The following is a 15,060-nucleotide window of genomic DNA, read 5'->3' as shown; positions in this document are numbered from 1 at the left end:
AGCTCTGAGGCTCGGCTGCAGAAAGCAGGTATCTGGGCTTTGTTTAGCTTCTATAATTGAAATACTGTTGCAACTCCAGCTCTGAGGCCCGGCTGGCTGAAAGCAGGTTTCTGGGGTTTGTTTAACTCCTATAATTGCAACATAGTTGCTTAGAGTTCAGCTCAGAGCTGGGCGGTGGCAGGCGGGGAACCTTGGCTTCCTCCATCACTGGAGCAAGCAAGCCTCCTGTTCGCTTCAGCTGCCTGGCTGCCGGCTGCCATCTTGGTTGGCAGTTAATTTGCATATCACCCTGATTAGCCAATGGGAAGCATGTCGGAGGTACAGTTAATTACCATGTTTGCCTATTATTAGATAGGATATAACAATCTAAGTGTATATTAAAATATATCTTCTTCTCTAGAACAGATAACTTGATTATTTCTATTTTCTTAATAAATAGAACAGTGGTAAATATGTGCTTATTAAATATTTCTTGACAGCATAAATCAATAAATTACTGAATGTATATAATATAGCCTCTCTTCTAATCAAATATTAATCTTCCTTCTTTTCCTTTTTCAGGTAAAATGGAGTTTTCTGCCCACACTTTATTTGGATGCTTCCCTGTAATCTTTTTCTTGGTGATACCAACAGCAAGTTCAGGTAAGAAATTTTGTTAGCCCTAGTTAATGATGCTTCTTAGCAGAGTGCTAAAAGCTTCAGGGAGACAAATACTCCTGCCACTCACCAAATTCCATTCTTTTTTTTTCCTGCAGAAGAAAGCTGTGGGAACAAGCTTATTATTTGTAAGTGAAGTTTTTCAAGCCAACAGGTCTTCCCTGAGTACTTATTTATACATAACCTAATATAAAACATAAGAAAAAGCAGTATATTTAGACATAATACACTCATCTAATACAGTGGAAATTCAATACAAGGAAATGTATACATGTCTACATATATACATTTAATATAGTGAACTACTCTAACTTAACCCAAAGAGACAAAGAAGGAAAAGTTTTGCTTGAACTTATTATGTCAGAGAAGAATTTCTAGAGAATGCAGAGATTAAATTAGACCTTTATCTTAAAGGCTGGTGTGGCTCAATGATTGAGCATCAGCTCATGAACCAGGAGATTTCAGTTTGATTCCTGGTCAGGGCACCTGCCCGGGTTTCAGGCTCAGTCCCCACTGAGGGGTATGCAGGAGACAGCTGACCAATAATTTTCTCTTATCATTGATGTTTCTATCTCTCTCTCTCCCTCTCCCTTCCTCTCTGAAATTGAAATCAATAAAAAATATATTTTAAAAAATATATATATATTTGGAAAAAAAGATAGTTACTGTTTTGGATAGAGAAAGAGAAATAAACCCTACAACATGGCATTCAACTACAATATTACATTTAAAAAAAACATTCTATCAGTGATTTTAGATTTGATAAAGTGTCTATATATATATATATATATATATATATATATATAGAAACCAAGCAACCTGAACAGTGGAATGACTGGAACAACCGGAATGACCAGTCACTACGATGTGCACTGAGGCAGCCAACTAGTCTGATGGGGGTCCCGATCAGCACCCCCAACCTCCTATGGCCCCTCCGCCCCCGGCTGGCCTGGCCCCAGATCAGCCTCCCCTCCCCTCTGATTGGACCTCACCCATGCACAAATTCGTGCACCAGGCCTCTAGTGTATTATATAAAAATTTAGTGAGCTAGATTTAAGAATTATGGCCAGTATAACCAATTACAAAAGAAAGATTTTGGCAGTTCCAATTTGTACCTTAGAGGTAACATGATATTAAGTTAGTTGTGCAGACCTTCTAATAAAATCAGTGATGGCTTTTATACCTCTATATCAGGGGTGGGCAATCTTTTTGTGAGTGTGTGCCAAAACCAGCAAAATCTCTGACTCAAAATTCTTCTGTGTGCCAACCCTAATTTTTTGAGAACATGTTATGCCTACTTGATATCTCTTAAGGTGTACATATGTGAAGAACCTTGAAGAAATAATAAAATTCACTTGAGTGACAAAAACACAGTATATGATGATGAAAAATACATTTATTTTTTAATGTATACATGTACACTGATAGTCTGACAGAAAAGTTTATAACTCCATTTAATATTATCTGTGGGACTTTTGCTGCTGCATCACTGATGACAGAGATTTTACATCAGGTTTATATTTTGTGACCTTCAGAGATATGCACGAGCTACTACTTTCATCCGTCAGGCTACTCCTATTATGAGACTTAACAAAATTCATCACTGAGAACAAAGATTCACAAGTGTATGTGGATGAAAACATGGAGAGTAATGCTGTTGCAAAGTTTTTTAAACAGAAAAAATTTTCTGGAATGGCATTCCAAGTCCTCAATAGTTCGTTTTTGACACTTCTCTCTGGTATTCCTGTCTCTAATCGCTTTTTTTCAATGTTTTCCAAGTAAACTCTAAGGTCAATAAATTTCTGCTTCCAAATTGAGCTACTCTGAAATTCAATCAACTGCATTTCAAAGTCAGCCATGTCTATTCATGAAAACATTTGTAAGTTTAGTTCCTCCAGTTTCATGTGGTCTTGAAACCTCATGAATTTTGCTGTCTCTTCCAGTTCTCTGAATTTCGCAAATCTTGAGAAGAATTGCTCAATAGTTGACTCGATGATGTTTAAAAACAGTGTTTGAAGGCTTTGACAGTCTGTTCTGTCATCTTTTGGGAGGTCTTTGATGTGCCTCTTGAGGTTTGGGAAATACCTAAATCTCTCACCATCCATATCCCTCTTTAAGACTTCCAGTTTCTTTGCAAAAGCCTTTATGTAACCAAACATAACAGCAAGTGTTTTGCCAGTCCCTTGTAATTTAACATTTAAGTCATTCAAATGTTCATAAAAATTGTAAATGGAAGATTATAAGAGAGGGTTTCGCGTGCCAGCAAGTTACTGGCATGCCATGTTTGGCACGTGTGCCAGGGGTTGCCCACCCCTGCTCTATATCTATTAGATACTTTTGGCACCCATTTTTTCTTTTGATGCTTCTTTTTTCATTTTCCTAACTCTAAAATATTATTATTACAGAGTAACACCCTACACTTTTATTTTCCTATGCTATATTATTTACTTTTCTGCTTTACCATATTTTCATAAGCTGATGACTTTTTATTTTATCTGTAATGATCTAAAATCAGATCCCTATACAATTGTCTACTGGGCTTCTTCACCTCAGACATGTTGAGATCAATATACAAACTTAAAACACCTTCTCCTTCCGATGTTCATAAATCCTGTTGCTCCTTCTATTTTCCAGTTTTAATGATAAATATCTTTATCTTTATGATCTCTTAAATAACAAATTTAGGTATTGCAATAAAATTTTTCTTTTTTTAAGACTATTTTCCTACTCCAACACATCTAGTTGACTAAACAATCCTGTTTCATTTTTTAAAATTCATTTTTAGAGAGATCAAACTCACAACGTAGACAGGAAAACACTTCAACAAACTGAGACACCTGGCCAGGGCTGCTGCTTCTTTTAAACTAGAGGCCCAGTGCATGACATTCATGCACTGGAGGGAGTGGGTCCCTCAGTCCAGCCTGCGCCCTCTCACAGTCTGGGACCTCTCAGGGGATGTCTGACTGCTGACTTAGTCCCACTGCCTCCGGGGAGTGAGCCTAAGCTGGCAGTCAGATATCTCCCGAGGGGTCCTTAGCTTTGCTGCAGAGGCAAGAGAGTCTCCCACCACCACTGCTGTGCTCACCACTGCTGGTGTGCTTGCAAGCTGTGAGCCCACCAGTCATGGCAAGCGCAACAGCAGTGGTGGGAGCCTCCCTCACCTTAGAGGCAGTGCTGAGGAGTAGTGAGCTCAGCTTCTGTCTGAGTGGCACTCCCCCTGTGGGAGCGCACTGACCACCAGGGGGAAGCTCCTACATTGAGTGTCTGCCCCCTGGTGGAGTGTGCACATCACAGCAACTGGTTGTTCAGCTATTTGATCGATTTGCATATTAGGCTTTTATCATATAGGAAGTTTCTTTTAACAATATTCCTCAATGTATGTGAATTTGAGGAGACACATTTGGAACTCGGAAGAGTACAGATATATCAGAAATGTTGGAACAGGGATGGGAATTGACATATACATCTGAAAAATCTCTAAACTTTGGTTGCCACATTAAATAAAATCTAAAAATCATCACAATATTAAAACAAATGAGGTAAATCATATGAAGTTAATAATAAAAAATAAGATATTGAATAATAGACAATTTATTCAAAAGTAAAATTGTAACAATATGGAATACCTTACAAACAAATATAAATTAAGAAAATTGAGTTAAATAATATAAATCATATCAATAATCATTGAAGATTCTTAGCAAGTATGTGACACATTTTGTTGCCAAAGTTCTCTTTCTGGGACTTGGGGTTGAGCAAGCATAGAACATTAATAATAGTGTGTTCTGTGTCATAGGTTAAAATGAATATGATTCTGTGCATCTCAAATTTATTAAAACTATGCAGAACTTTCACTAATCAGGTAAAAGTTTAATTGTTGTAAAAAAACTTTTTCAACTTTTTCAGAATAGATTATTTTTTTAAAATATATTTTATTGATTTTTTATAGAGAGGAAGGGAGGGGGATAGAGAGTTAGAAACATCGATAAGAGAGAAGCATCGACCAGCTGCCTCCTGCACACCCCCTACTGGGGATGTGCCTGCAACCAAGGTACATGCCCTTGACCAGAATCGAACCCGGGACTCTTCAGTCCCCAGGCCCACGCTCCATCCAGTGAGCCATACTGGCTAGGGCTAGATTATTTTTTAACAGCATGCTTTTCTTCTAAGAAAGGAAAGAAATGCTTTCTAAATATTTGACAAGATGAGCATACATTGATAAGAAAACTTATCAAAGCACAAAAATGGCTTTAGCTGGTTTGTCTAAGTGGATAGAGTGTTGGCCCTTGGACTGAAGGGTTGCAGGTTTGATTCTGGTCAAGGAAGGACATGTACCACAGAATCTGGGTTGCAGGCTGACCCCTGGGCTGGTTGGTTTGAGTATGGGAGGCAACCAAACAATGTGTCACTCTGACATCATCTAAAGGAGGAGCCAATGCACAAATGAAAATGCTATACAAGAAATATGAATTTAGAAGGCATGGGAGGGCCAAGTGGAGACCTCTTTCTTGAAGAGGCACCCCTGAGACTGGGTCCCCTCTACTTTTTATTGAGTTTTAGATACACATCTTGCCCTCTAGCAATGAATACAGGCATATCAAAGGTAAAGTTTGGTAAATAGTAAAAAGATTATCAGGTTAGGGAATTGCCTTGAGCCACCACTATCTCAACAGATGAGGTGCTTAACGTCAGCGCTGTTAACACCCAAGGTCCATCGGCCTTCCCATTCCTTGGCGCACTCTCATGATAGTATTGGCAGTGGGTGGCTTCCTGCACAACCAAACAATGTGTCTCTCTGACATCATTGTTTCTCTCTCTTTGTCTTCCCCCTCCTTTCTACTCTCTCTAAAAATCAATGGAAAAATATCATTGGGTGAGGATTAACAACAGCATAAAAGCACAAAATTGCAACATTTGAATTTATGCAAGAATTATAAATGTAATAGTAGTATATAGAATTAAACACTGCATGAAAATAAAACTTCAGTTAAGTAGATAAACAAAGTGATATTTCAATGTTAAAAAACTGCCCTGGCCATTTTTCTCAGTGGTTTGAGTGGGTTTAATTTCTGGTCAAGAGCACATACTTCCGTTGCAGGCTTGATCCCTGGCCCAGGTCAGAAAGTGAGCTGGAGACAACTAATCAATGTCTCTCTCTCACATTGATATTTCTCTATCTCTCTACAAACCTTTTGTTTTTAACTTAACATGGTCCTATCTCCTGACCTCCAATTCATTAGTTGCCTTGAGAATAATAGCCCATCTTAGTATATAAGATTAGAAGGAGCAAAGTGGACCTTATTTGTAAAAATTTACAATTATTAGTTTTGACTGTCCAATGCCTCTTTGGAAAACTGGCTCAAAAGACTTGCCTTCATCTTTTCAAAGTTGCCAAAATGAGAATGTGCCAAATGCTAAAACAATTACTTGTGGGGAGAGGTTAGTGTTTGATTACAAGCAAATATGTTAATGGCTACTGTCTGCGGCAATAGGTAAAAGTTGAGTGAAGTAATAGAATAAGTTAGAAGCTTTAGAGGAAGGTTTAAGAATAAAATGCTTTGGGAATTAAAGTGCTTTGGAAAGCTCAGACATATCAAGGGAATCTAGAACATGTATATACCAAGGGTGAGGGACATGCTTGCAAAAGACCTGAGAAGGCCCTCATCTATCATCTCTAGCTGATCCCAGGATTCTATAAAACAGGAAGTGAGGGCTAATGTAAATTTAAACTGACCAGTTGTGGAAAGTGTGTCCTAACACACACACACACACACATACGCACTCACACACACACACACAGAGTTGAACCCCTCTGCAAATACTGGGAAATTTGGGAGAGGGTAGCCATTAAGGGAGTCTCTGTATAATTATTAGCTGACCACAAGGCTAATAAATTAATGGCAACACAGTAAAAGAATGTAGAATTAATAAAATTAACCCAAAAAGTAATTAAAAATACAAAAAGCAGCAATGACCTATGGAAAGGGGAAACTCTAATTTCCAGAGTTGCCACATTATAATTCTCAAAATGTCCAGTTTTAAAAATTAAAATGCATGCAAAGAATGAAGAAATTTTAGACCATATAAGGAAGGAATAAATCAATAGAGATTGTCCATGAGGGAGCCCAGACATTGGACATACTAGACAAAGATGTCAAGTAAGTTATTTTATTTTCATTAAATTTATTAGAGTCACATTGTTTAATAAAATCATATAGGTGTCAAGTGTACAATTCTCTGACATATCATCTGTATATTGTATTGTGTGCCCACAATACAAAATTAAAGTTTTTTTCATCATAAAACTCTTAGAAAAAATAGAGGTACAGGACACCTTGATTGTGGCAATTGATTCATAGGTATGACACCAAAAGCATGAACAACAAAAGAGAATGTAGATAAATTGAAGATCAAAATTAAAAACTTTATTTTTCAAGGGATGGTATGAAGAAATTAAAAAAAAAACTTACAGAATGCAATAAAATAGCCTATCTAATAATAGACAAACATGGTAATTAACCATACCTCTGCTACGCTTCCCATTGGCTAATCAGGGTGATATGCAAATTAACTGCCAACCAAGATGGCGGCCAGCAGCCAGGCAGCTGAAGCAAACATGAGGCTTGGTTGGCCCGGCGATGGAGGAAGCCAAAGTTCCCCGCCTGCCGCGGTGCAGCTCTGAGCTCCAGATGCAACAATGTTGCAATTATAGAAGCTAAACAAACCCAGATACCTGCTTTCAGCCAGCCGGCCTCGGAGCTGGAGCCACAACTAAGTTTCAATTACAGAAGGTAAATAAATCCCAGAATAAAAATAAAAAAAGAAAAATAGGAGAGACTGGGAGCTTCAGTTGCAGGCTTGGCCTGCCTGAAAATAGCCATCAGCCCCTCATGCAGTCTGGCCAGGCACCCCAGTGGGGACCCCCACCCTAAAGGGGGTGCGGGCAGCCTGAAAACAGCCATCAGCCTCTCACCCAGGCTGGCTAGGCACCCAAGCAGGACCCCCACCTTGATCCGGGTCACCATTCAGGGCAAACCAGCCAGCCCCCACCCATGCACCAGGCCTCTATCCTATATAGTAAAAGGGTAATATGCAAGCTGACCCTAACAGCAGAAAGACTGGGAATGACTGGTCACTATGACACACACTGACCACCAGGGGGCAGACTCTCAATGCAGGAGCTGCCCTCTGGTGGTCAGTGCGCTCTCACATGGGGAGCTCTGCTCAGCCACAAGCCAGGTTGACGGCTGCCAGCGGTGGTGGTGGGAGCCTCTCCTGCCTCCTCAGCAGCACTAAGGATGTCTGACTGCAGCTTAGGCCTGTTCCCCACTGGCAAGTGGACATCCCCCGAGGACTGCCGGGCTGCCAGAGGGATGTCTGATTGCCAGCTTAGGCCCAATCCACTTGGGAGCAGGCCTCAGCCAGCAGATGGTCATCCCCTGAGGGGTCCCAGACTGCGAGAGGGCATAGGCAGGGCTGAGGGACCCCCCCCCGCCCGCCCTGAATGCACAAATTTTTGTGCACCAGGCCTCTAGTCTATAATAATAAAAGCATAATATGCTAATTAGCCCTGACACCAAACAACCTTCCAGACATCATTCCAGACGTCCTTCCAGATGAAGCTGCGGTGGCGAGGACCAAGGCAGAGGTGATTAGGGATGATCAGGCAGGCAGTTGAGCAGTTAGGGGTAATCAGGCAGGCAAGCAGAGGTGGATAGGGAAGATCAGGCAGGCAGGCAGAAGGGTCAGGGGTGATCAGGCAAGCAGGCAGGTGAGCAGTTAGGAGCCAGCAGTCCCAGATTGCGAGAGGGATGTCTGACTGCCAGTTTAGGCCTGAAACTGGCAGTTGGACATCCCCCGAGGGTTCCCGAATTACAATAGGGTGCAGGCTGGGATAAAGGTACCCCTGAAGCCCCCCATGCACAGATTTCATGCACCAGGCCTCTAGTTTTTGTCATATGTCTGATAAGCATTTAATATCTAGAATATACATGGGGTGGGTAAAAGTAGGTTTATAGTTGTTTGTATGAAAATAATGCAATATTTAATAACTAATAATATAAGAATAAACTCTGTGTTTCATATACTCACTATTATAAATCTACCTTTTCCCACTCCTTTATAACAAAAACCTACATCTCAAGAACAAAAAGACAAACAGCTCAATTTAAAAATGTGCACAGGACTAGAATAAACATTTTTCCAAAGAAGATATACAAATGACCAATAACTACATGAAGAAAGCTCTATATTACTAATCATTAGGAGACTACAAATCAACTACTATGATGGTTATAATAACAACAACAAAAATAGGGAAAATAGTTTTGGCTAGGATGTGGAGAAATTTGAACCCTCATGCATAGCTGGTGGGAATCTAAAATGGTACAGCTGCTGTGGCAAACAGTTTAGCAATTCCTCAAAAAGTTAAGTATATAATTGTCATATGACCCAGAGATTCCACTCCTAGGTACATACTTAATAGAATTGAAAGCAGGAATTTAAACATGCTATAATATGGATAAACCTTGAAAACATAAATGCTAAGTGAAATAAACCAGACACAAATGGACAAATACTATCTGACCCCCACTTATACTGAATATCTAGAAGAGGCAAGTTCATTGAGAAAAATAAACTAGGTTAGAAGTTACTAGGGGCTGGGTAAGGGAAATGGAGATTTGTTGCTTACTGGGAACATAATTTCTGTTTAAAATCATTTTAAAAAATTGGAAATACTCATATATATCATAGTGATAATTGTATAACATTGTAAATATAATAATGCCACTCTATTATACACTCTACATGGTTAAAATAAGATGGCAAATTTTATATAATAAAACTATATATAATAAAAGTTATATATATTTATCAAAATAAAATCATAGTATATTTTTTAGCCACTATGTCATTATATTTCTACATATCTTTTCTCTCCTCCCTTTCCTCTCTTTTCCTCCCTTTCTATACTGTCTGTAACAGCAATAACAACAAAAATAAGAAAAAATGTCTTTTATTCTTATACCTTTTTTGGTATAATCCAGGATTTGTCTACAGATTTGAAATTTCTTCTGTGAAGCTGATTATATTTTGACAAGGTGCCATTCTTCTCCCAGTTTTTATTTGGTGCATCAAGTATGGTTTGTCTTCTCAGATTCATAAGTAAAAGTCTTGAAAGCAAAAATAAGGGGGGTTATAAAATAACATTCTAATTATGTTCATGGGCAAGAATAGTATCTACTGATCACCCCTAACTGAAACATTGATCTTTCTCTCTCTACAGAACTATTTACTGTGGATAGTCCTGTGGGACCTTTGGTGGCCCTCGTGGGTGAAGAAGTAAAGCTGCATTGCCACATCTCCCCAGCGCAAAATGCAGAGCACATGGAGATATATTGGTACCATAAATCCTTCACCAAACCTCTTCAACTGTACCATAGGGGCAATGACCACTACAGAGAAACCAGCTTGGATAACATCAAAAGAACAGAAATCTTGAAGGAAGACATTGGAAAGGGCAATATAACCCTCAGGATCCAAAATGTCAGTGTATCTGATGGTGGAAAGTACCGCTGTTTGTTTAAAGATGCTAACTTTACTAAAGAAGCTGTGCAGGAACTGAAGGTGCTTGGTAAGAAAGACAGTCTCCTTTTGTGACAATGCTCTTGAAGTCATTTAAATAACTGGCTTTAGGTATTATAACAATAATCATAATATCTATTGTGGTATTTATGTTTAAAAGAAGCCAAGCAATTTTAATAATCTTGGAAGACAGAGAATTGAAAGAGGCAAGGCATAAATATATGAGAGGTACTGTCAATTAATCTTATTTATATGACCATACCAACAATATACTTAATACCATACTTCATACGCAGATTACTATAATGATTTATTTCCCAAACTTTTATCTTTTTGTTTCATGATTCATCTTTAGCTTCCTCTCTGCTTGCCTCTGACAATTTAGATAGTAAAACACTCTCACATTCTAAATACTTATAGCTAATGTATAAAGAAGTTTAAAATCTAGTAATCTATATCTGAGAAGTGTCTGCATTAAGAACAGGAAAATAAAAGGAGTGGAGAATAATTATAGGTTGGATATAAAAGGAGAGCTTGTGGCTCTAGCCTGTTTGGCTTGGTGGATAGAGCATCGATCTGTGGACTGAAGGTTCCTGGGTTCCATTCTGGTCAAGGGAACATGCTTGGGTTGTGGGCTTGATCCCCAGTAGGGGGTGTACAGGAAGCAACTGATCAATGATTCTCTCTCATCATTGATGTTTCTATCTCTTTCTCCCTCTCACTTCCTCTCTGAAATCAATAAAAACATATTAAAAAAATAATAAAAGGAGAGCTTTTGAAGTGGTTGCACATATAATTAGTGCCAGGTCACATGACATTTCATGTTTTAAGTTTTTGGAAATTTAGGAAGTATAAAAAAGTAGGGTTATTGCCCTAACCAGTTTGGCTCAGTGGATAGAGTGTCGGCTTGCGGACTGAAGGGTCCCAGGTTCGATTCTGGTCAAAGGCATGTACCTTGGTTGCGGGCACATACTCAGTGGGAGATGTGCAGGAGGCAGCTGGTCGATGTTTCTCTCTCATCGATGTTTCTAACTCTCTATCCCTCTCCCTTCCTCTCTGTAAAAAATCAAGAAAATGTATTTTAAAAAGTAGGGTTATTAATTAATTTAAATATAGCAAAGTATGTAAATTAGAAATATTTTATGACTATATACTTAAAGTGTAGGATACAGTATATTATATATAGTTTTAACCACTTAGATGTTCTCACAAGAAAGTAAGAAAAATTCTTAATGACTATAAAATGAAAGCCTGACATAAACTTAATGCTTAAACTTTGGCTATTCAGGGATAATTGTTTATCTCAATAACCTACTATCTTAGTATGTTTGGGCTGCTACTACAAACAATCATAGACTTGGAGCCTTTAATATGAAACATTTATTTCTCACAGCTCTGGAATCTGAGAAGTCCAAGATCGAGATGCCAATACATTTGGTGTCTGGTGAAGGCCTGCTTCCTGGTTCAGAAATAACTATCTTCTTACTATGTCTTCACAAGGGGGAGGATAGCAAGGGAGCTCCCTGGGATCTCTTTCATAAGGGTACTAATCCCTAATCCTATTCATTAGGGATCCACCCTGGTGACCTAATCTAGTCCACTTCCAAATACCATTACTGTCCAAGATCACATCATCACATTTCTGTTGCCTTTGTTGGGACAGCTGATGGTGGAGACCTCTAAATATACATGGTTTCATTGATGGTAGCCATTATCACAGGTGTGAGGTGATGATAGTTCATTGTCATTTTGATTTGCATCTCTTGGACAATTAGTGACTGAACATTTTTTCATATGTCTCTTGTATATCTATTTGTATATCTGCTTTGGAGCAGTTCTATTTAGTACCATTGCCCATTTTTTAAATTCAATATTTGTTAAGTTGTATGACTCCCTGTATATTTTGGAAATTAACCTCTTGTCAGATGTATCATTGGCAAATATGTTCTCCCATGCAGTGGGCTCTTTTGTCATTTTGTTGATCATTTCTTTTGCTGTTCAGAAGCTTTTTATTTTGATGTAGTTCCATTTGTTTATTTCCTCCTTAGTTTCCTTTGCCCACGGAGATGTATTAGTAAACATATTATTACCAGAGATGTCTGAGATTTTGCTGCCTATGGTTTCTTCTAAGATTTTTATGGTTTCACATCTTACTTTTAAGTCTTTTATCCATTTTGAGTTTATTCTTCTGTATGATGTAAGTTGGAGGTCTAGTTTCATTTTTTTTGCATGTACTTGTCCAATTTTCCCTACACCATTTATTGAAGAGACTGTCTTTACTCCATTGTATGCTCTTACCTCCTTTGTCAAATATTAATTGAGCATAATGGCTTGGGTCAATTTCTAGGTTCTCTGTTCTGTCCCATTGATCTATATGCCTATTCTTGTGCCAGTACCAGGCTATTTTGAGTACAGTGCTTTTTGTAGTATAACTTGATATCTGATATTGTGAATCCTACATCTTTGGTTTTCTTACTCAAGATTGCTATAGCTATTCGGGGTCTTTTTTTGGTTCCATATAAATTTTTTGAGTATTTGTTTTAGATCTGTGAAATATGCTGTTCGTATTTTAATAGGGATTGCATTAAATCTATTTTTTTATTTTTTAATTAAATCTTCATTGTTCAGATTATTACAGTTGTTCCTCTTCCCCCCCCCCCCCATAGCTCCCCTCCACCCGGTTCCTCCCCCCTTACCCCCCCCCCCCACTGTCCTCATTCATAGGTGCACGATTTTTGTCCAGTCTCTTCCCAAATCCCCCTCACCACTTTCCCCCCCAAGGCTAGTCAGTCCACTCCCTTTCTATGCCCCTGAATCTATTATATTCACCAGTTTATTCTGTTCATCAGATTATTTATTCACTTGATTTTTAGATTCACTTGTTGATAGATGTGTATTTGTTGTTCATAATTTGTATCTTTACCTTTTTCTTCTTCTTCCTCTTCTTAAAGGATACCTTTCAGCATTTCATATAATACTGGTTTGGTGGTGATGAACTCCTTTAGCTTTATCTTATCTGTGAAGCTCTTTATCTGACCTTCAATTCTGAATGATAGCTTTGCTGGGTAGACTAATCTTGGTTGTAGGTTCTTTGCATTCATCACTTTGAATATTTCTTGCCACTCCCTTCTGGCCTGCAACATTTCTGTTGTGAAATCAGCTGACAGTTGTATGGGTACTCCCTTGTAGGTAACTGACTGTCTTTCTCTTGCCGCTTTTAAGATTCTCTCTTTGTCTTTTGCTCTTGGCATTTTAATTATGATGTGTCTTGGTGTGGTCCTCTTTGGATTCCTTTTGTTTGGGGTTCTCTGCGCTTCCTGAACTTGTAAGTCTATTTCTTTCACCAGGTAGGGGAAGTTTTCTGTCATTATTTCTTCAAATAGGTTTTCAAAATCTTGCTCTCTCTCTTCTTCTGGCACCCATATAATTTAGATGTTGGTACGCTTGAAGCTGTCCCAGAGGCTCCTTACACTATCTTCATATTTTTGGATTCTTTTTTCATTTTGCTTTTCTGGTTGGGTGTTTTTTGCTTCTTTGTACTTCAAATCTTTGACTTGATTCTTGTGATCCTCTAGTCTGCTGTTGGAACTCTGCATAATATTCTTTATTTCAGTCAGTGTATTCTTAATTTCTAGTTGGTCCTTTTTCATAACCTTGAGGGTCTCACTAGATTTCTTGAGGGTCTCACTACATTTATCGGCGGTCTCACCAGACTTCTTGAGGGTCTTACTAAATTTATCAGTGGTTTCTAGAAAGTTCTTGAAAAACCTTAAAAATGTGGTTTTGAACTCTATATCCAGTAGTTTGCTTTCCTCCATTTCTGTCATTTGTGTCCTGTTTCTTTTTCTCCACATTTTTTATGCTTCCCTGTGTGGATAGAGTGGCTTTGTGTGCTAGGTGTCCTATAGGGCCCAGTGGCTCAGCCTCCCCAATTACCTGAGGTGGACACTCTTGGTGCACCCCCTTGTGGGCTTTGTGCACAGTCTTGTTGTAGTTAAGCCTTGATTGTTTTATGTATCACTGGGAGGAATTGACCTCCTGGCCAATTGACTGTGAGAATCAGCTGTGTCTGCAGTGGGAGAACTTCTGTGCTGGAGACACCCCTCCGGGGCAAGACTTGCTTCATTTGGGCTTTGGTGCTCACTGAGTCTGCCCCCTGAGTGTGTCCTTTATGGATCCGAGGAGCTGCAATCTTGATGGTCCCACTCTGACCACCGGGCACACTGGCTCCTGGATCTCTAAGGAGGTGCTAATCTAGCCTCTGCCTGAGGCTACCCAGCAGGAGCTCAGCTGTGAAGCAATGCAAGTTGCCATGGGGCCTTGGGCCAGCTGCAGTTTGTTAGGTAATTTTCAGATTGCAAAGGGCCAGGCCTTTCATAAGCAAAAGCTGGTGCACAGTTTGGGCAATGCGGGGTCCCAGGGGATCGGAGCAAGCAGCTATGGCTGCTTCTCAGTCCTGCCCTAAGAGGCCCCACTTCTCAGTGTCCCGGTAATCGCTGCAAGCACCTCTGAGAGAAAGCTACCCTTGAGGTCCGACCCCTGCCAGACAGTCCTCTCCCCATATGAGTTTGGGTCCCCAGATGCTTGCCCAGAACTGGAGTTCAGAGGAGTCGGGAGCTTGAGACTCCCTCCCAATTGAAAAAGACAACCATGTCCTCAGCCACCACCCCTTTACTACACAGCTGTAAAAAAGAAAAAAACTCTTACCATTTGCAACACCATGGATGGACCTGGATGGTATTATACTAAGGGAAATAAGCCAGTCAGAGAAAGATAAGTATCATATGATCTCACTCATATGTGGAATCTAATGAACAA

At 39.3% G+C, this 15,060-nt stretch overlaps 1 protein-coding gene across 4 annotated transcripts in view; it reads left to right on the top strand.

The window, feature by feature from the left end:
* LOC139003344 (putative selection and upkeep of intraepithelial T-cells protein 1 homolog) overlaps nucleotides 1-15,060 on the top strand; it is a 70,793-nt gene that overhangs the window by 24,978 nt on the left and 30,755 nt on the right. For 3 of the 4 annotated variants that reach the window (XM_070405075.1, XM_070405073.1, XM_070405072.1), the window contains exons 2-3: nucleotides 562-642; nucleotides 9,944-10,291. In XM_070405075.1, coding sequence (XP_070261176.1) covers nucleotides 567-642; nucleotides 9,944-10,291 — 424 coding nt within the window. In that variant the 5' untranslated portion in view covers nucleotides 562-566. Of the gene's footprint in view, nucleotides 1-561; nucleotides 643-763; nucleotides 786-9,943; nucleotides 10,292-15,060 lie in introns of those variants that run through there. The other variant, XM_070405074.1, reaches the window with a different exon arrangement.

Source organism: Myotis yumanensis, unplaced genomic scaffold, assembly GCF_028538775.1.
Source record: "Myotis yumanensis isolate MYYU_CA2020_CCGP unplaced genomic scaffold, mMyoYum1.0.hap1 SCAF_2, whole genome shotgun sequence".
NCBI classification, from domain to species: domain Eukaryota; kingdom Metazoa; phylum Chordata; class Mammalia; order Chiroptera; family Vespertilionidae; genus Myotis; species Myotis yumanensis.
Note: the sequence above shows the minus strand (reverse complement) of the source record. Positions and strands in the feature narration are given on the sequence as shown.